The sequence below is a fragment of the Panthera leo genome, chromosome A2 (assembly GCF_018350215.1).
Source record: "Panthera leo isolate Ple1 chromosome A2, P.leo_Ple1_pat1.1, whole genome shotgun sequence".
Taxonomy (NCBI): domain Eukaryota; kingdom Metazoa; phylum Chordata; class Mammalia; order Carnivora; family Felidae; genus Panthera; species Panthera leo.
The window spans coordinates 125,633,456-125,652,083 of NC_056680.1; the positions used below are offsets into that span (position 1 = coordinate 125,633,456).

The 18,628-nt window shown below is 39.8% G+C and overlaps 1 protein-coding gene across 3 annotated transcripts in view; it reads right to left on the reverse strand.

Moving 5' to 3' along the window:
• Positions 1-18,628, reverse strand: part of AOAH (acyloxyacyl hydrolase) — a 168,451-nt gene that overhangs the window by 112,959 nt on the left and 36,864 nt on the right. For all 3 annotated transcript variants that reach the window (XM_042922170.1, XM_042922186.1, XM_042922177.1), the window contains exon 5: positions 13,786-13,885. In XM_042922170.1, the coding sequence (XP_042778104.1) occupies positions 13,786-13,885 (100 nt within the window). The remainder of the gene's footprint in view (positions 1-13,785; positions 13,886-18,628) is intronic.

Consider the following 18,628-nt stretch of genomic DNA (forward strand, 5'->3'; position numbering starts at 1 on the left):
CATTTTTTTCTTGTCATTATGATAGGCAAATGGGCAAATTGTTAGCAATGTGCAAATGAAGATAATTGCTATCTCTCCCCGGTAACCTTTCACTGTTGGCAATGTACTGCTTAAGGCATCGTTTCTAAAGTATGAGGACCACTCTTCTGTCCCCTGAAAAATTAAAACTCAGAATACAGATGCAACTGTAATTGGGGGTTGGAGAGAGAACTTGGGAATAGATGGTGAGCTGGTTATAAAACTTTGCTGGTTGGAAGCCATACTGGTGTTTATGATTCGGCTAGAGCAATCTTCTGAGGCATGGCCAGATTCTCCATCAACAATGAGGGGCTTGGTTCTGAAGTGCTCATTTGATCCTGAAATTTTTATGGTTAACTCCTTCCAGTTTCTCATTACTTTCTCCCTCTGGTTATAGTGTCCCCCTTATTACCACTTCAAATTCCCTCCAGGGTCTATTTAACATCCTCATGAGTGGGTTACTGAGGAGGCCCTCACATCGGCTTGCAAGATATAAGCCCTCAGCATGGGAGCTTAGAATCTGAAGAACCATGGATACGTATATTGGATTTCTTTACTCAAGAACTTGGAAAATTCCAAGGACATTATGGCATGGTGTCGTAGTAGGCTACAAGAACAGAGAGGCTGACCGTCTGCAACATCATCAGAGCACATAGGAACACAAATCTATGGTAGTTCACGGAACACTTTTGTCTAGAATGATTTAAGTGTTCCTCCAAACCAGAGCCAGCCCAAAGTCTTCAGACAAGAGGAGAGGCTTGGTAACTATTGATCTTCAGTGGAAGATATTTAAATATATAGTAGATCATGGTCTCCGTTGTTATTTTCTATTTAAAATGCATTTGGACTCTAGAGTGTTTGTGGGTGTGAATGCTAGCTTTGCCATTTACTAGTTGTGGGACTTTGGGCAAGGTACTTAAGCACTCCAAGCCTCACTTTCCTCATCTGCAAAATGGGGATCATAACAGCATTTGCGTGTGTGAGTATTGAACAAAATAGCACTTGGAATAGTGCTTTGCATATAGTAAGCATGGCATTAGTGTTAACAATTGACATACTTATTTTGGGTTGTTATGCCACCAACACATAGCTGGAAAAATTACAGTAATTACAACATCAGCCTCTAAAAATGTATGCTATTGTTTCTATGATCTTGAAAACGACCCTGAGAGGAAAGCATTATTTTTCCCTTTTACAGATGAGAAAACAGAGAAGAGAGGTTACATATTGTAACCATGGTCATTCTGCAAGCAGAGCTAATGGTGCTGAAGTCTCTGGGCTCCAACTCCTTTCCCACCATTGCCACACTGTTTTCTAAGAATGAAATAAGCCCAAAATTTTAACACAGGCAAAGAAATTTGACTTCTAAGGTTTCATTGAGGCTTAAGGGAATGGCAAGGGAAATTCACATGGAATGTGGATGGTTTAACGCAAAGGATCACATGGTCAGGGGAGAGAACTGACTCTGTACACCAGGGACCTACGCACCTGCAGTGAAACTCATGTACAAGCATAACAGCCAGCATGTGACTGATAGTGAAAGAGAAAGAAATAGTCGTTCAGTCAGTCATTGCTTTGTGCAATCATTCGTTCTATTCATTCATTCCACAAACACTTATTGTTTGTCTATGTTGTGTGACATATTACATACTAGAGATGTAATAGTGAATGAGACATAATCTTCTCAACAAGGGTGTTATAACCTGGGAGAGAAGATTGGAAATAAAATGTAATTAGAATACAATGTAGCAAGAGTTAAGTAATAATTATTATTCCTATTTTATAGATGAGGTAAATTAAGTCTTAGAGTGGATAAAGTACAAAGTCATAGAGCCAATGAGTGGCACAATCCAGATTCAGTTCAGACCCTTTTGGCACAAAACCCATGCTTTTAATCCCCCTCTGGGGGACGTTAATAGGTATGCTAGACAAGAAAGTTGTTTTAAGTTAAAAAAGTTTGGGAAATCTGCGAACTAAATACTCCTCTGAGAGAGCCATGACACACATTAGTATTTTCAAGGCTTTCAGCCACTTTGTGGTAAGAAGTACTATGTAGAAAAGCATTTCCCAAACATTTAAATGTTTCAGCCAAAGCATAGCATTGTATTGTCTACGGTAGGGGAAAATGTAAACAAGATAGCGTACCGGGGATTCTCCAGAATTCAGTATAATTTCTCTTGACATTTTGGGAGTATTGGTGAATTGGACAAGACACATTCATTAATTGGGTCTTCTCAGGTTTTGTGATGTTAAAGAATTAAATTCTGGTACACTTAGGAGTGAAGGAAGTAAAGAGAAATAGTATTTTTAGGCACAAGTTTCTACCGTGAATAACTTTTAGTGATTGTGTTCTCTACTATCAATTATAGCAGCAGTAGATTTAAAAATTACAGAAAGTGCCTTTTGTTCACTTCACACTTTTGACAGCAGTGACAGGTTCCCACAAAGGAGAAAGCCCCTGGGAAGTGAAACGAAGATTTTAGGTGCATGTTTTTTATTGTCCAAGAGCAGGCATTATGCAGGGGTGGGGAGGTGTTGAGGGTGGGGGAAGATCACTGATCTATTCGGATCTTTTCTAAAAGTTCATTAGGACAGGCTTTTCCACACCTCTAAATTTAATTGTATAAGTTGATTCACAAATGGAGCCAGATTTGAGAGAAGCTGTCTCCAAGGATTTGACCACCCACTGGAGGCAGTGAGTACATAAATAACTGCCGAGTAAGGCAGACTAGTAGAGCCAAGAGAAAGGGGGGAAAAGTGCTTTGAGGTGACTTCAATTCAGTAAAAAGACAAAGGCAGGAAGCTCCTCTGTTTGTAAGGTTTTATCAAATAGTGTCATATCTGGCTTTTGGGTAGGATTTGCTCATCTATTATTGTATCTACATTCCGCTGTATCCTACAGTGGCTATTTTCCAATATGTAGGATAAGGCACACCAAAGCCCAATTTGATTTTCATGTTCTGACAATTCCCAGCTCTGAAGGGCATTTATGATTTCTAGATGTGTGGAAAGAATGAAGTCAGTTCATCCCACTTTCTTCTTCCAGGGACAAGAGGGAGGGAAGGAAGGAAGGGAGGAAGGGAAGAAGGAAGGGAGAGAGGGAGGGAGGAAGGGAGGAAGGAAAATGTAAAAGAAAAAAGCCACTATATTTAAATCCATTCCCTTTGATCACTGAATATCTCTTCCTCACACTCATTTTACCATTAGCTAAATGTTCTTCTTTCCTATTAGTACCATCACTATATTTAATCATACTATCCACATCCTTTCCCCAAGACAACACCTTTTTAAACAGCATTATTTTAAATGGCACTCTTCCCATCCCAATATTTTTTCCCCCGACATTATTTTCATTGATTTTACCACCATCACCTCCAGCAGCATCAATGCGCACGTACAGAGGTTCTTTCTTCAATGCTGCCACGTCTGTGCCCAGGCATTGTCTATGCTGCATCTCTACACTTTATACCAACTCAGCCAGGCAGGGATTAACAGTTCTCATCCCACTTTAGAGATAAAAAGTCAAAGAGCCAGTGCTGGAATTGTCCAAGGCTTCACAACCAACACTTTTGTTTCATTTTGACTGTTTCTTCCCTAGCGTCTGTGTATGTGAGGAAGCTCTCCAGCGCTAGACTCTATGGGCTGTTCTTATTACAGGAAATTGTCCTACTGTTTAACCCCATGATTTCTAGCAAATCATTGGGTTAGTTAGATAGTGAGTGTGGTTCAGTCATTGGGTTGTTTTAGGCCAATTGTTTTGCAACATAATCCATTATTGTTGTTGTTGTTATTGTTGTTGTTTGACTATTATTCTGTTTGCATTCAGGTTGCTAGATAAGTCTTGCCCAAGGTTTCACAATTAATTTGTATTAGTTTTCTACTTTGCTTAAAGCAACACAAATTTACTATTTCATAGCGTGGAGATCAGAAGTCTGAAATGAGTCTGAGGAAGTTAAAACCAGGTGTCAGCTGGGCTAACAGTCTGTAGTTTCCAGGGGGAATCTGTGGCCTCCGCAGTGTCTAATGGCTGCACCCCCTACTTAGCTGATGGCCTCATCACTCTACTTCTGTTGTCATATTTTCTTCTCACATTCTGACCCTCCTCCCTCTCTCTTATAAGGAAGGACCCTTTTAATTACATCAGGCTGATCCAGATAATCCAGGATAATTTTCCCTCATGTACAGGTCTTTAACTTAATCACACCTGCAAAGTCCCCTTTTCCATGTAATGTAACATTCACAGATTCTGGGGATTACGACGTGGACCTCTTTGGAGGGGGAGCATTGTTCTGTGCACTATAGTGTTCATTCAACACATACTTATTAAATGATTAATGAGTACAGTGAGTTGTGCTGGCCTTTGGGGAAATTGCAGGGAACAGCATGTGTCTGGGGAATAAAACAGCTAGGTTATCTGTTCTCATGGAGTTTATATCCTAGAGCAGATGTTAAACAATAATTTTACAATTATGTAGTGTAATGTACAATTGTTTGATTATAACTGTAATACATTCTGAAAGGAGGAGGTATGATGAAAGACAAGAAGTTTGGAGGGTCTGGCTTAAGTTAGGGCATCAGGAATAGCTTCTCAGAGGAAATGACTTGTGAACTGAGCTCTAAAGTGGGTGACTAATTAGATGAAGACGAGGGTCAAGAGTGGATATTGGGAGACCACTGATTAAAACCTTAATATTTAACATATCTTTCAGAACTGTTCGAATTCACTAGTCTTTCTTTTTCTTCTTTCCTTTCTTTTCTTTCTTCCTTCCTTCCTTCCTTCCTTTCCTTCCTTCCTTCCTTCCTTACCTCTCTCCTTCCTTTTCTTTCTTTCTTTCTTTCTTTCTTTCTTTCTTTCTTTCTTTCTCTTTCTGTCATTAACTTTTCTTGAGCTTAGGGAAGAAAGAAGCATATGATGAAAAAAGAAATACTTATTTTTAAAAACTTTTTAAAGTAGGCAAAAAACACTTTCAAATCTTGAATACCATATAAGCATCTTTTTTAGGATCATTTCTTCTACTTATCAGAAAAGGAAATTAAAAAAAATTAATGTTTATTTACTTTTGAGAGAGAGAGAGAGAGAGAGAGAGGGAGAGAGAGAGAGAGAGAGAAAGAGAGAGAAAACACAAGTGGGGGAGGGGCAGAGAGAGAGGGAGACACAGAATCCGAAGCAGGCTCCAGGCTCCCAGCTGTCAGCACAGAGCCCAATGACGACAGGGGCAAGGCTGGGGCGGGGTGGGGGTGGGGGGGAAGCAGTGGAGGAGCTAGAATTCAGGAGCTTGAGATCATGACCTGAGCCAAAGTGGGACACAACCAACTGAGCCACCCAGGCACCCCTCAGAAAGGGTAATTTAAATTTTCATTATTTATGCTATATTTTGAAGATTTTTAAGGTCTCTATGAGTTTAATGACTGCCAGATTAGTCTTTAAGCAAGTCTAAGTAGATAAATTCTCCAAGATTCCTAATATGGGCTTACACCAAAATGCAGCATGGAATCTCTATCAAGATACCGTGAAATGCCCAGAGAAATGATACAACAGTAGACCGTACATCCAAGCACAGCATCTAATGCTTTCCTCTGTTCTCTTAGAGTTTTAATCCTCTCAGTCTTCAGGGAGCAATTTAATTTAGTGGCCTCTGATATTTATAGCCTTTCTGTTTCTGCGATAATTTCTTATCTAATGACCTTCAAAGGGTTTTGTAGAGGCAAAAGACATAAGAGATAGTTGGAATCTCATTTAATTTTCACTTTGTTAATTATGAGAAAAGGATCAGTATTTCCTCCTACAATTTTGGTTCTTTGATCTTCTTTTTCTGTAAACTAATTGTTTGTGGACTTTTCTAGACTTTTTTTCTTTTCAATTTTATATGAGCTCTTTGAATTATGGAAAAATAACTTTGTGTGGCATATTACAAAAACATGTTCCAGTTTACCATTTTTTTAACTTTGTGTATGGCAGGTTTTTTATTAGTCACATGTATTCATATTTCCTTTTGCAACTTTTGTGTCACAAATTACAAATAAAATTGCTTAGATTTTTCTTCTTTTATGGTTCCATTTTTAATGATTCAAACTTTAATTCATTTGGGATTTACTTTGCTATAAGAAATAAACATTGAGCTTAAATTTTTTTCCAAATGGCTGGTCTTTAGTTCCATTGAGTGAATAAACTAGTGTTGTACCACTGATATGAATGTTATTTTTATCAAAAACAAGAATGTGTTTGGGTTTATTTTTAGGCAGTATATTCTGTTCCTCTTTAGGCTGACTCTTCCACATCTAGAAGGCCATATTCCCCTGTCATTTATCTCATTGTTCAAAATCTCCTGAGATGTTTAAATAGGAATTTTAAAAACATTGCCAAATAACTCCACAAGCGACAATTTGCTTGAATATTGATCTCTCCTCTGTAAAATTAGGATAATAAAATAAGCTTGCAACTGTGTGGAAGGACTTTAGATGCTATATGACAAGTGCCTAGGCCAGCTTTTGTTATGTGTGTCGCTACTTAAATTGTGTTTGCCATTTCCTTTTATTTTTCAGCCCCTAATGTGTGTCTGTCACACAATGGGGGCTTAGTAAAGGTATATTGCAAGAATAGAAGAATGACTGTGTATGCCTAAAAACCTATCAATTTCACCCAAGTCCCTTTTGACCCTAGTACCATTTCTGATTTCAGTTGTCAAAGATATGATTGTCTTCTGGGCACAAATATGGGTTTATTAAGGAAGGTAGTCTGCAAAACTTTATTAACTCTTCCAGAGTATTGAGGTAGTACACACACAAGAATGCCCTGAAATTGTAGGTTACTCTTTCCCTGGAATATATGTTCCTTTCACAAGTAACATTTGATTGTCTAATAGTTTGCCAAGTCACAGTTAAAGATCAGCCATCACTCAAGAAGGAACTTTCTTTAACCTGAAACTGATGATCACAAAAAATGGCTTCTTTATTATTTAATATTTTGTTTTCCCCTAAGCTTGGACATGTGAGAAAACACTCATATTATACAAAGTTATGATGGAGAACAGAGGAAGAGCAAATATAAGCTGGAGAGGTTGGCCAGACAACCAAATAGGAAGAGAACCTTAGTTATTTCTATTTAGCTTAGGCTTTGAGATATTAATTTGCTAGAATTGTCCATGACAGTAGCCATGGAGGCTCCAATGTAGTGATGATGACAGAGGAAATAATTTTTTTCCCTTGTTTCCTTGTTTTTCCTTTTTTTCCTATTAAACTGAGAGTGCTGAATTTATTTTTAAATTCTGTAAACATACTCCTCCCCCCAAAAAGGCAAGTCATAATTATAATGTTGAGAGGATAAAGGCAGACTTTAGAGACTTGGGTCTTATAAAACAGAGATGGAGTAGAGAAATTTACCTAAATACACACACACACACACACACACACACACACACACACACACACCCCACCATATTGGACAAAATGGGACTCACTCAAAAAGTTTGGGGAAGATTAGATAACACATTTAGAAGCACAGTGTGAGTTCACAGAGCTAACTAAGCTCATCATTATGAACAGAAGGGCACTGTTGATTGTACCGAGTGAAATTTAGTGATTCATGAATCTTAGAAAATGTTCAACTTCCTATCCATTTGTAATCTTTCCTAAGCCTTATTACCTGAGATTTTCAATTAAAATAGACACCAGATGTTTTATTCTACACTTAATGTTTAAAAAATTAAAGTAAGTTCCTGGGATCAGCTTTATTTCTCAGTTGAACAACAAGAATTTGTCATGTGACACTTTCTCATAAAAAGAGTGCAAACTTCCTCCTCCTCAAACCCTTTTACGTCAGCTTCATGGTAATTTGGGTCCCAAGGAAGCATGAATTCTCTGTCTATGCATACACCCCCACACACTCAGCATTGGAGAGCTCTGGTTCCAGCAGCAATCAGACTCATCCTGGAAAAGCCATTTCAAAGTCGGGATTGCTTTCCTAAGGCAATGGTTCTCCCTCACAGTGGTTTATTTTATTATTTTTTAAAATAATTTTTAACTTTTATTTATTTTTGAGAGAAAGAGTGTGTGGCTGCGTGCCCATGTGGGGAAGGGACAGAGAGAGAGAGAGGGAGACAGAATCTGAAGCAGGCTCTGCACTATCAGTTGAAAACCCTACATGGGGCTTGAAGTCATGAACCGTGAGATCATGACCTGAGTCGAAGCTGGATAATCAACCAACTGAGCCACCCAGGTGCCCCTAAAATAATTTTTAAAATTGGTTTTAATATGGTGTCTGCATTAGAATCACCATTTGTGCAAGATGAGACAGGGAGATGAAGACAAATGAGAAATAACTGGGAAGTTTTTCACGGCTCAAAGATGACATCATTGATAGATGTCATCATTGATAGACTTAAAAAAAAAGATCATAATTGTATTTCATGTTTAACCCCAAATAAACTTTATGTAGTGCTTATTTGAAACAATATTTTATTTTTACATTGGAGTATGTTTAAGGTATGTGTTAGCGTATTTACATTTTACTTATATTTATGAATTTTTGTATTTGAAATGTATTAAATACTCCGATTTACTGATTTCAAGTACTTAAAATATATTATGTGAAATAAATAGCAAAGTATCCTGAAATTTTACTCCATATCTGAATGACTCTTCAGTTTGGCATCAGCAGCCCTTCCTATCTGCCCCTTGTCTACATTTCCAGCCTCCCTCCCCCATCCCTCTCCCAGGGATAAATATGTCTATCTATGTTTCCTTTCCCAAATAGAGCTCCATCTGGCTACCTCTCTTCCTTTGCTTGAGACCCCTTGTCCTACCTGTGGTGTTTACATTGAACAAGCACAACTGGTAGAATAGAATCTTAAAGCAAATTCATTCTTGACTCCCCCTCCCACTGCCTCACAGAACTTTAAATGGGTTGAAGGCCCTGGGGAAATAAAGAGAATCTATCTCCACTAGAGCACACACTCTGAATATAATTCTCTTTTAATGTAGATCAAAGTGATGTGAAGTAGGTCTTGAGTATGCCTTTGAGATATCTGTGAATGTAGCATGTTCCTGCAGCTCAGGGGTGGTTAGGAAGGGCGTCTGCTGCATGATGTAGGGTGTGCCTTGAGGATCTCAGTGTTAGGGGACCTAGGAGCGAACAGCATAAAGCCGAGGAGGAGGCTCCACTCTTGACCCAATGGGTGCACTCTAACACTGATCTAACAAAGATGATTCAAGGTACACATGAAGGAACCACGTTCAATTTTCAGTGTCCAATTCCTGCTTATGAACACACACACATGCACACACATACACATTCCAGCAGCAGGCAATGCCTTGTTTTGTATGCAAATGTAAAGGAGCATATAAATAATCCCCTCAAAGTAGGTAACACAAAACCATCTGGGTGGTCTTTACCATGCAGTCTGCGATTTTCTTCTTTCTGTTCCTTTCCTATCCTTGTCTTGTCCTCCTTTCCACCTCCCCTCACCTCCCCCACCCCCACCCCAATCCTGGTGCCAGCTGAACACTATAGATTGTTTCTTGCTCAGTTAATCATGGATGGTGTTTGTCATTTTGAGAACACAGTAGATAAAGGTATGAGCCGTGGCTAAAGGATTGGCAAAAACTGGGCTTGGAATGTCAACTGCACTGTAGATGATGAATAGGCAGTTTGCTGAGATCCCTAAATGTGATTCCACTTTTACTTTTGATCCTACCAACATCAGACTCCATTGCTCTGCACTGCTAGGTTCTGCCATGCCAGCTCCTTGGAGCAGAAAGGCCTCCTTCTTCCCTCCACCCTGCAGCATGCATTTCACAGGGGCAATGGCTCCTGTCACTTCATTTGTATTTTACCAGAACCGGAAACACATGCAAAGCAGGTTACAAGCAGAGTCTTGCTTGTGAGGAATTACTGGCCCAGGAGCAGTGGTTCAATTAAAAGTAACTATACCCCAGGAGTAGCAGTGAGGCCTAGAGCACCATGGGGAAGAACTTGGACTTTCAAGACAAACAGGCCCAGGGCTGAATCCTGTCACTTATTAGCTGTGTAATCTGTGTAATTATTGTCACTTATTAACTGTGTAATCTGTTAATTTCTCCTGGTCTCAATTTCCTTATCTGTAAAATAGACCCCTACCCCGCAAGAGCACTGTTGAATGAGATCACACGCGTCAAGGTCAGTGCTGATGGATTATCCAGATACCAGGCATGTGGCTTGCACAATGGAGACAGCAAAGACGGGCAAGATGCAGAACTGCCACCTCCACACGCTTACATCTGAGTGAAGAAATCTATGTAAACTTCATATTTTAATATCTCTGGGCCTTCCTTTCCTCCTCTATAACATGCAGACAACAATAATACCTACTCATAAGATTAAATGATTAATATATGCAAAGCATGTAGGGCAATATTGGCACGTTGTAGTATTTGAAAAGGAATTTAGGATGACAGTGGAGAACAGAGTTAAATTTTGTGGAGAGGGTTAAGAATCATTCTACAGAGAAGTTGACAGAGACATGAGCTTGCAGGACAGGCCTGGTCAGCTGGGTGGAAGGGATGATTGAGAACAAGGGTGCAGAGGTAGGAAGGTTAAGGTGAGCACAAGAGAGAGCCAGTCACTCCATCTTGACTGCAGCAGGGGGTCCACAAGGATAATAGTGGAAGTCCAGGAAGGCTTTTGGAGAATTCTGAAATGCTAGGTGAAAATGTGTACCTAATTGTGTAGGCAATACTGAGATCATAAGCTGGGGGAAATAATATGATCAGAGATAGGCTCTGGGAAAATTACTGTGTCCATGAAGTAAGGGAAAGCAGAATTTCCGTCAGGGGTGCAAACGAGAAGCTAGTGGCACTTTGTTTATTCATTCAACAAATATTTCTTTGTTATGTGTGAGGCACCATCCTAGGTGTTGGGCTTACTGTGGGGAGCAAGGTGGAGTCTGTCCATGTGGAGGTTATATCCTAGTGGGAGAGATGGATAGACAGGCAATCACCCGGGTATATCATTTAAAACAAGGCAGGTTCAGTGGAGGGACCTACAAGAGCTTTGACAAGAGGGGTATGTAAAATGAGTCAGGGATGGACTCCCTGAAGAAGCAACATATAAGGTGAGATTTGAGGGATGGGAAGTCCATCAAGGTGAAAGATGAGGGAGAAGGAGAAAATGCTTCCCACGTAAAGTCATTGAGTTGGAGTGACAAGATCAAATTTATCTCATAGAAAGGCCTTTCTGGCCTTGGTGTGGAAAATTTTTTGGAAAGCAGGCAAGAGCAGAATTTGGTTGGACTAACTAGGAAGCTAGAGCAGGAATGACATCCAAGGATGATTGTGAGACACCTTCACGCAGGAATACCATTACACACCCAAAACACGATGAACCTTGCAAACAAAAGAAGCCAGACACAGAAGAACATACTCTATGATTCCATTTATATGACATTGAAGAACAGAACTTTATATGAATGAACTAATATGTGGTGAGAGATTTTAGAACAGTGGCTACTTTGGGGGTGAGTATTGACTGGGAGAGTCGTGATGGAGGCTTCTGGCAGCAGACTGGAAATCATTTGCATCTTTAGTAGGTAGGTAATTCTACCCACTAATTCACACCTGCTTTGTAGGTGTAATTTGTGTGCCAAGGAAATGAAAAGAAGGACTGATATACACCATTAAAAATACACACTCAGAGTGTAATGTTAAGGAGGAAAAATTATATATATAACATTATCATAACTCTGAAAAAATCAATATAATAATATTATTTATTTACAAATTAAAAGGTAAACATACAACATTTTGATATTGGTTATTTCTGGTGGTGGGATTTCACTGATTGATGTGAAGAGACACCCCAAGAAGGATTTTCAGAAACGTAGCCAATTGTCAAGAGACTAAACCAATCACTGTCAGCAGGACAGGGATATGAATCCCAGTTCTAGTCTTTCCTAAGGGAGTGAGCTTCAGCAAATTACATAACCTCTTCAGCCTGGTTTCTGCAACTTTATAAAAGGGGTCATAATCAATACTGGTGCCTCTATCCCAGAACTGTTTGGGGGACTAAATAAAGTGAAGTGTAAACACAGTGCTACGTAGTGTAGTGAGTCCTCAGTAAATATTGCTATTAAAGAAATCTTGCAGGCAGAAGAGAGTGGAGCTGCCCACATTTGCATGGACTGCCCCTCTTCTCCAGGGCGCCTGTGGGGACGGGGATTTGAGGAGGACGGCAAAGTCCAGAACAGCGACTATGGAAACATCAAGCTGACCCAGGAGCATGCCCTGCTGGGGTGCAAGCTGAGCAGTTCTGGGGTGAAATACCCCCCACTCCATCTCAGCCAGCAAGGATGCTTAAAACACTCCCGAGTCAGGAATTGCAAAGGGTGTTGATGGGAAGACAAGGAAATGGTATTTCGAGGATAAACTCCATGGAGTACGAAAATAAAGAATGTCATTTTACATGGGATAGTTTAAAGTTGAACATTTTGTGACTATGTATAACTGTGGGTGTGATGTATATATAATGTGATGTTATTTAAGGAAATGACAAAAAACCCTTATCATTTGCCTTTGTACATAGAGACACGTTTCTCTGTGCATTATCCAATAGTGAATATTATGATACAATATTTACATGCTATTTGAATTCATGAAAAAAGATTTTTTTAATTAAAAGTGCCTATCTCTTCTAGAAACCAGTGGACTCCAAAGCTTCTCAGGTGGAATTAAGGGAAATTTAATTGGCACATAGTCAATGACTGAGGAAGCACGTCATGGACACATGCTCCAGGTATTTGAATCTCTATCTTCCCTCTCAAGGAGACAAGCTTATGATAGTTAGGCAGCAACATCAGGTTCACTGGTTCAGGCCACAAAATATTAAACTGACTTTATTTCCTTGAGAATAAAAAGGAAATCACATACAAAACAGAAACCTACTGTGTAATGCACAGAAAAACTACATTTCTGGGACAGGGGGCATAGAATTTTCTTTTATTTTATCATTTAATTTTATTTTTACAGGCAGCTTCTGAAAAATCAATACTTTGAGGTGGAACTGGATTTAATATTATGCTCTCATTCAGAATGTGAGCTGAGAATTGTGTCAACATTTGCAGCCCTGTCCGCCTGCATTTCAATTGAAAATTGTCCAACATGATATAACACACATGGGGGTTCTGAAGAGCTATCTCTGAATAATAATGATATTGATAATAATTATATTGGCTACCGCTTTTATCAACACTTTTTAATGTAGCAGGTATTGTGCTGAGCATTTTGGATGTATTAGCTCAACTGTTTCCCACAACAAACCTATGAGGGAGGTATTTTAGGCATTTTATTATACCCATGTTATGTGTGAGGACAATTAAGCTCAGACTAGGGTGACCAATGGCTCAGGTTTTCCCAGGATATGAGACTTCAGTGCTTAGCCCGGGAAAGTCCTGGGCAAACTGGATGAGTTGGTCTCTGTGAAAGTGATCTGCTTGATTTTTTAAATAGCAGAGATTTAAGGTCTCCTCTTCTTGGCTGGTTAGATTTCCCACCTACTGCCAGCTGAGCTCTAGATTACAGTCTATGATAGTTAAGTAGCCAAAACATTCTTTGGCAGCATGGGGTGAGGGTCTAGGTTGAAACTGGGGAATATTATTTCACACGATGTAATTGGAAATGTCGTCTTGTCTCTCTCTGTCCCCCAACCGTTGAGCCAGTGAAGCTGAACCTCCCTTTACAACATGTCCAAAGGGCTTGCAGGTTACTGTAATCTGACATTCAAAGTGAAAACCCACTTACCTTGGGAAGTGGGTAGAGATGACACAATGGTTGGCCAGGGTCCTGCTTACAAAACTTCAGGGTGTGACACACCACATCAGCATTCATATCTGTGCTAAGCCTGGAGGGAAATGGGACAAAACAAAGGCTATTTAAGATCTCTCAGGCATTTAGGAAATAGAACCTATTTCAAAGGAAGGTAAATCCCCAGAATGGATTCTAGCATGGTCTTTGAGTCCAGCCTGAAGTAGCTGCCAGATCAAAACGATTTCCTGCCACGTTGCTCTCTTTTCTGTTTGAAGTAAGGTCCTGGGGGTGGGAAGAGGGCATGGACAGCACTGAGCTGTGGTCATCCTCTCACATGGGCACTGTGATTCTTTTCAGGAGAAGCCACAAATAAAATTGGGAAAAGAAAAATGGATAGGCATATAATTTGATGGAAGGAATATTTTAAAGTTTGCTAGGTCTTATAGCAAAAAATCATTTATAATAAAGCCTTAACACCTAAAATTATTTTCTTAGGCATAATCCAAATCATCTGTTTCCCTTTATTTTATTTAAAAATTTTTTAATGTTTATTTATTTTTGAGAGAGAGAGAGAGACAGAGACAGAGTACGAGTGGGGGAGGGGCAGAGAGGGAGAGGGAGACACAGAATTTGAAGCAGGCTCCAGGTTCTGAGTTGTCAGCACAGCTCGAACCCATGAGCTGTAAGATCATGACCTGAGCCGCAGTCGGACACTTAACTGACTGAGCCATCAGGTGCCCCAATCATCTGTTTCCCTTTAAAATAAATATATTTCTAGGGGTTCCTGGGTGGTTCAGTCAGTTAAGCATCTGACTTTGGTAATGTTGTGATCTCACAGTTCGTGGGTTTGAGCCCTGTGTTGGGAATCTCTGCTGTCAGCACGGAGCCCTCTTGGGATCTTCTATTTCCCTCTCTCTCTGCCCCTCCCTTGCTTATATGGGTGTGCTCTCTCTTTCTCTCTCTGCAAAATGGATAAATATTTAAAAAAATAATAAATTAAATATATTTCTTTACCTTATGGGAGAAAATACAATATGTTTGACTTTCCACACCCCAGGATGGTGTAAGGAAAGTGCTCTTTAAACATTTTGGTTTATGTCTAGTTTGAAGGTGCTAACACAAACCTTCCATATGCATTTAATACCTGGCACTCCCAAAATTCTTCTTACCAAGAAGAATGAGTACAATGTGCTGCTTCAAATGAAGGAACAAACAGAGTATGGATTTTTAGTAACTTTTCCCAGTAAATCATTGATTCAAACCCAACCCAACCAACCAAAACAACAAAAAGAATCCATAAACATACGTTGGTCATACCTAGAGACTAATCTCAGAAAAACAGTTCTTGATTTTAGAAGATACTTTTTGGGATTTCTTCCCAGCTCACATGATCATTTAACTGACCCCCTTCTTCCACAGGGGTAGGTTCCTAGCAACTATGTTGTACTTACTCCCTATGTCTTGGCCAGTTGATTGGACCTCATTTGATGACTGTTCAAGTAGGATCAGTCAGATTCTCTCCTATGGAAATTTGGAATTGGTATTAACAACTTCAAACTCATTCTGAGCTGTTCCCAGAATAACAGGAGCTATAGTAACTTGGGACTGTAATGTCATTTTCTGCCACATGGACTGAGAAGTTGGAAAGCTAATCTGTAGGATAGGATTCAGGGGTCAGAACCCAGTGTGTGCAGTGAGAAAGCCTGGGGAGAATGTGCCCCTGTATTCCTGGTGGCTTCCAAGTCCTGCTTCCATCCCTGTCTGAAGCCTGGTAAGATGGCTTCCCAAGCTTTTGTGAGTACCTGAGTTAAGAGGGAAAAAGAGAGTCATCTGTCTGGCTCCACGGTTCCTTGGTGAGAGGTAGAGGGGAAGGTAACTTAAAATATAAAAGGAGTTCACATCTTCTAAGTTGTGGGGCAAGCTGTATGTAGCAGATGAAGTTCATTAGCAAACTAATGTCTACCAAGGGTCAGTAAATCAGGAGAGGTGGCTGTTTTCACATATCTTTTCTCAACTTAATGGTTCATTTATTTAACTGATGACTGCTGTCTTTATGGGGGTTTGATATTTAGTGGACTCAAGAGGGTGATAAATAGGCTCTGCTTAACCTTTTTTTCCCTTTAAACCCTATAGCCGTCCCATCTGTGGTAATCCAGGACCACTAACTAATCATATGATATCCAAGACGTATTCTCTTTCTCTGCAAATAGAGCACAATTTCAAGTAAGTGAACTTGAATATGGGAGTGGAAATGAAAACCCCACAGACAGTGAGGTGGTCTCTACATTGAGGAATAGGAGAGGGGAACAGGCATATGGTGTTCTTCCCAGGGTCCTCTAAGATCAGATCTTTGTCATCAAAAGACTGAAAGTGAGAAGCATTCCTTTGGACAAGAATAGAAAATGCTGAGCCTCATAAATACAGACAAGTGTAAGACCATTAGAATGTGCAAGATGTAAGGAAGTGGCAAAATAGCACATGTGCTCTTTACCAATTGTGGGATAGAAAGCCTAGGCAACACATAAGATGTGAAATCCCTAGGAAATCTCCAAATTCAGAATATCCATTCCCACTCAACATTGTTTTCTTTTTCCCATAGTAGCAAAAAGACCAAAATGGTCACTTTTTAATTTACTTCCTTTTACTACCCTTACAGGTACAGAGGTGTGCAGGAATGAGGCATGTGGTGGGGGACTGGGGAGGAGGGAAGAGGCTTCAACACATTTGGCGGAGCTAATTAACAAGTCTAATTAAGATCATGGTAGAATGGAGTCAATGATGATGATCATCACCATAAATCAAAAGAAGGGAGCAAGGTCAGGGTTAATAGACAGAGTAACAGCCTATGGCAGGGAGTGAGGACAGGGACTTCCACACATGAAAGCTCTCAAATTTAGACCTTGACATCACTTTCAAAGAAAGTTTATATATTAACATATAGTCACAGAGATATATTCACAGCATTGAAAGAAGATCTTCCTTATGCAACTTAATACTTTTATCCCATTTCTGGACCACACGCACAGTGTACTATGAATTTATTCACTTCTATAAATCTTGTACGGTAGTCTCTCTCTTGCCTGTGGTTCTGCCTTCCATGGTTTCAGTAACTAGTAGTCAGCCATCGTCTGAAAGCAGATGATTCTTCTTCTAACATATCGTCAGAAGGTCAATAGCCACCTAACTTACCTCACAATGCCTACATCATTCATCTTCCTTTATCTCATCACGTGGGCATTTTATCATCTCTCATCATCACAAGAAGAAGGGTGAGTACAGTGCAATAAGATATTTAAGAGAGAGAGAGAGAGAGAGATACCACATTCACATAGCTTTTATTACAGTGTATTGTTTTGTTTTATTTTATTATTGTTGCTAATATTTTCCTGTGCTTAATTTATAAATTAAACTATATCACAAGTATGTATGTATAGGAAAAATAGTATATATAGTTCAGTACTATCTGGTTTCAGGCAACTACTTGGGGGGTCTTGGAATTTGCCCCCTCTGGATAATGGGGGACTGCTGTAATTATCTTGTGAAATGGCACTGATATTGCTTTGTGTTTGGGTGTCTAAAAACACATTAATTACATCTAAGGTGTACTATGTTATAAATTCTGTTTCACATTTTCTTCTAAAAAATGTTAGTAGTTTAGGCCCCCCATGATCTCGGAGACCTCCTAGTTTAGAATACAAGAGTTTATGATTTAGAGGAAAGTAGAAGTAAATCCCAGGAAGTAAGGTGAGATGAACAGAAGATAAGGATCAGGCTTGCTATGGCAACCAATGGCACAATGGAGGTCAAGACCAGGCAGAGGAAGACCCAGCACATGGCTAAGACTTAGCACTGGCTAGGATTGGCCTCTCCTGGAAGCAGCCCCTCCCTGTATGATCCAGGTTCTTGGGGGAATGCCTGAGTGCTCAGGTGACTCACTTCCCAACAACATCCTGTGGCTTGCCCATGGGTAGGAAATGTAATTGCTGAATAATTAGTCCATGAATCATTGATAATTGACTGGTGTGAAATAATGAGGAGGGATGCCTTCTGGGTTAGAAAACACATTTAATACTGGAAGCCTGAAATTGAGGTAAAACTAAACCATAAGATTGTCATTTTCAGCACTTATAACAACCCCAAACTGTATGTGATTGATTAAAAGAAGTTGTAATAAGAGCACACCATAAGAGGAGAAATGTCTATCAGCAAACACCTAACACAGGTACTGGAAAATTCCTTGCAAACAAAACTAATGGTAGACAGAACCATGAAGGGGGATCATTTATTATATCTGTCTTTCTTCAAATGGCCCACCCCTACTACTGAGAATTAGTTGTCTCGTGACTTTGAATCATCACAAAGGAAAAAAATGTCACCCTTCCCCACCACCTACTCAGAGAGTGGCCCTCTGTTTTGGTGACTTGCTGGGCCCATTCTTCTTTAACACCTTGTGTTAATTTGCTGTTATTTGAGGTGGGACTGTTGTTTGTACAGTTCAAATCTGTAGTACCTAGGACAGTGTCTTGTCTGTCCTCTCTCATCTTTGTCTTAAATGTCTCTTACACTTGCCACTCTGGCCAACTACAGAAGAGCAATGGGTTTCTTAATCAACCCAGGCAATGGCCCTTTCACTGCCAGCATGCTTGGTAGCTAATCTCTGGCTCCCCCTTTTGGATATCTGCATGCACTCTCCTCTTTAGCTTCTATGACTTTTTTCCATGTACCTCTCTGGTTCCATGATCTAGGCCCAACAGAACCTCCCCGCCAAGCTGACATTTCTGCCAGAGCACCAAACTCATAATAGGTATATAGGCAGATTCAATAAATAGGCTAAAAA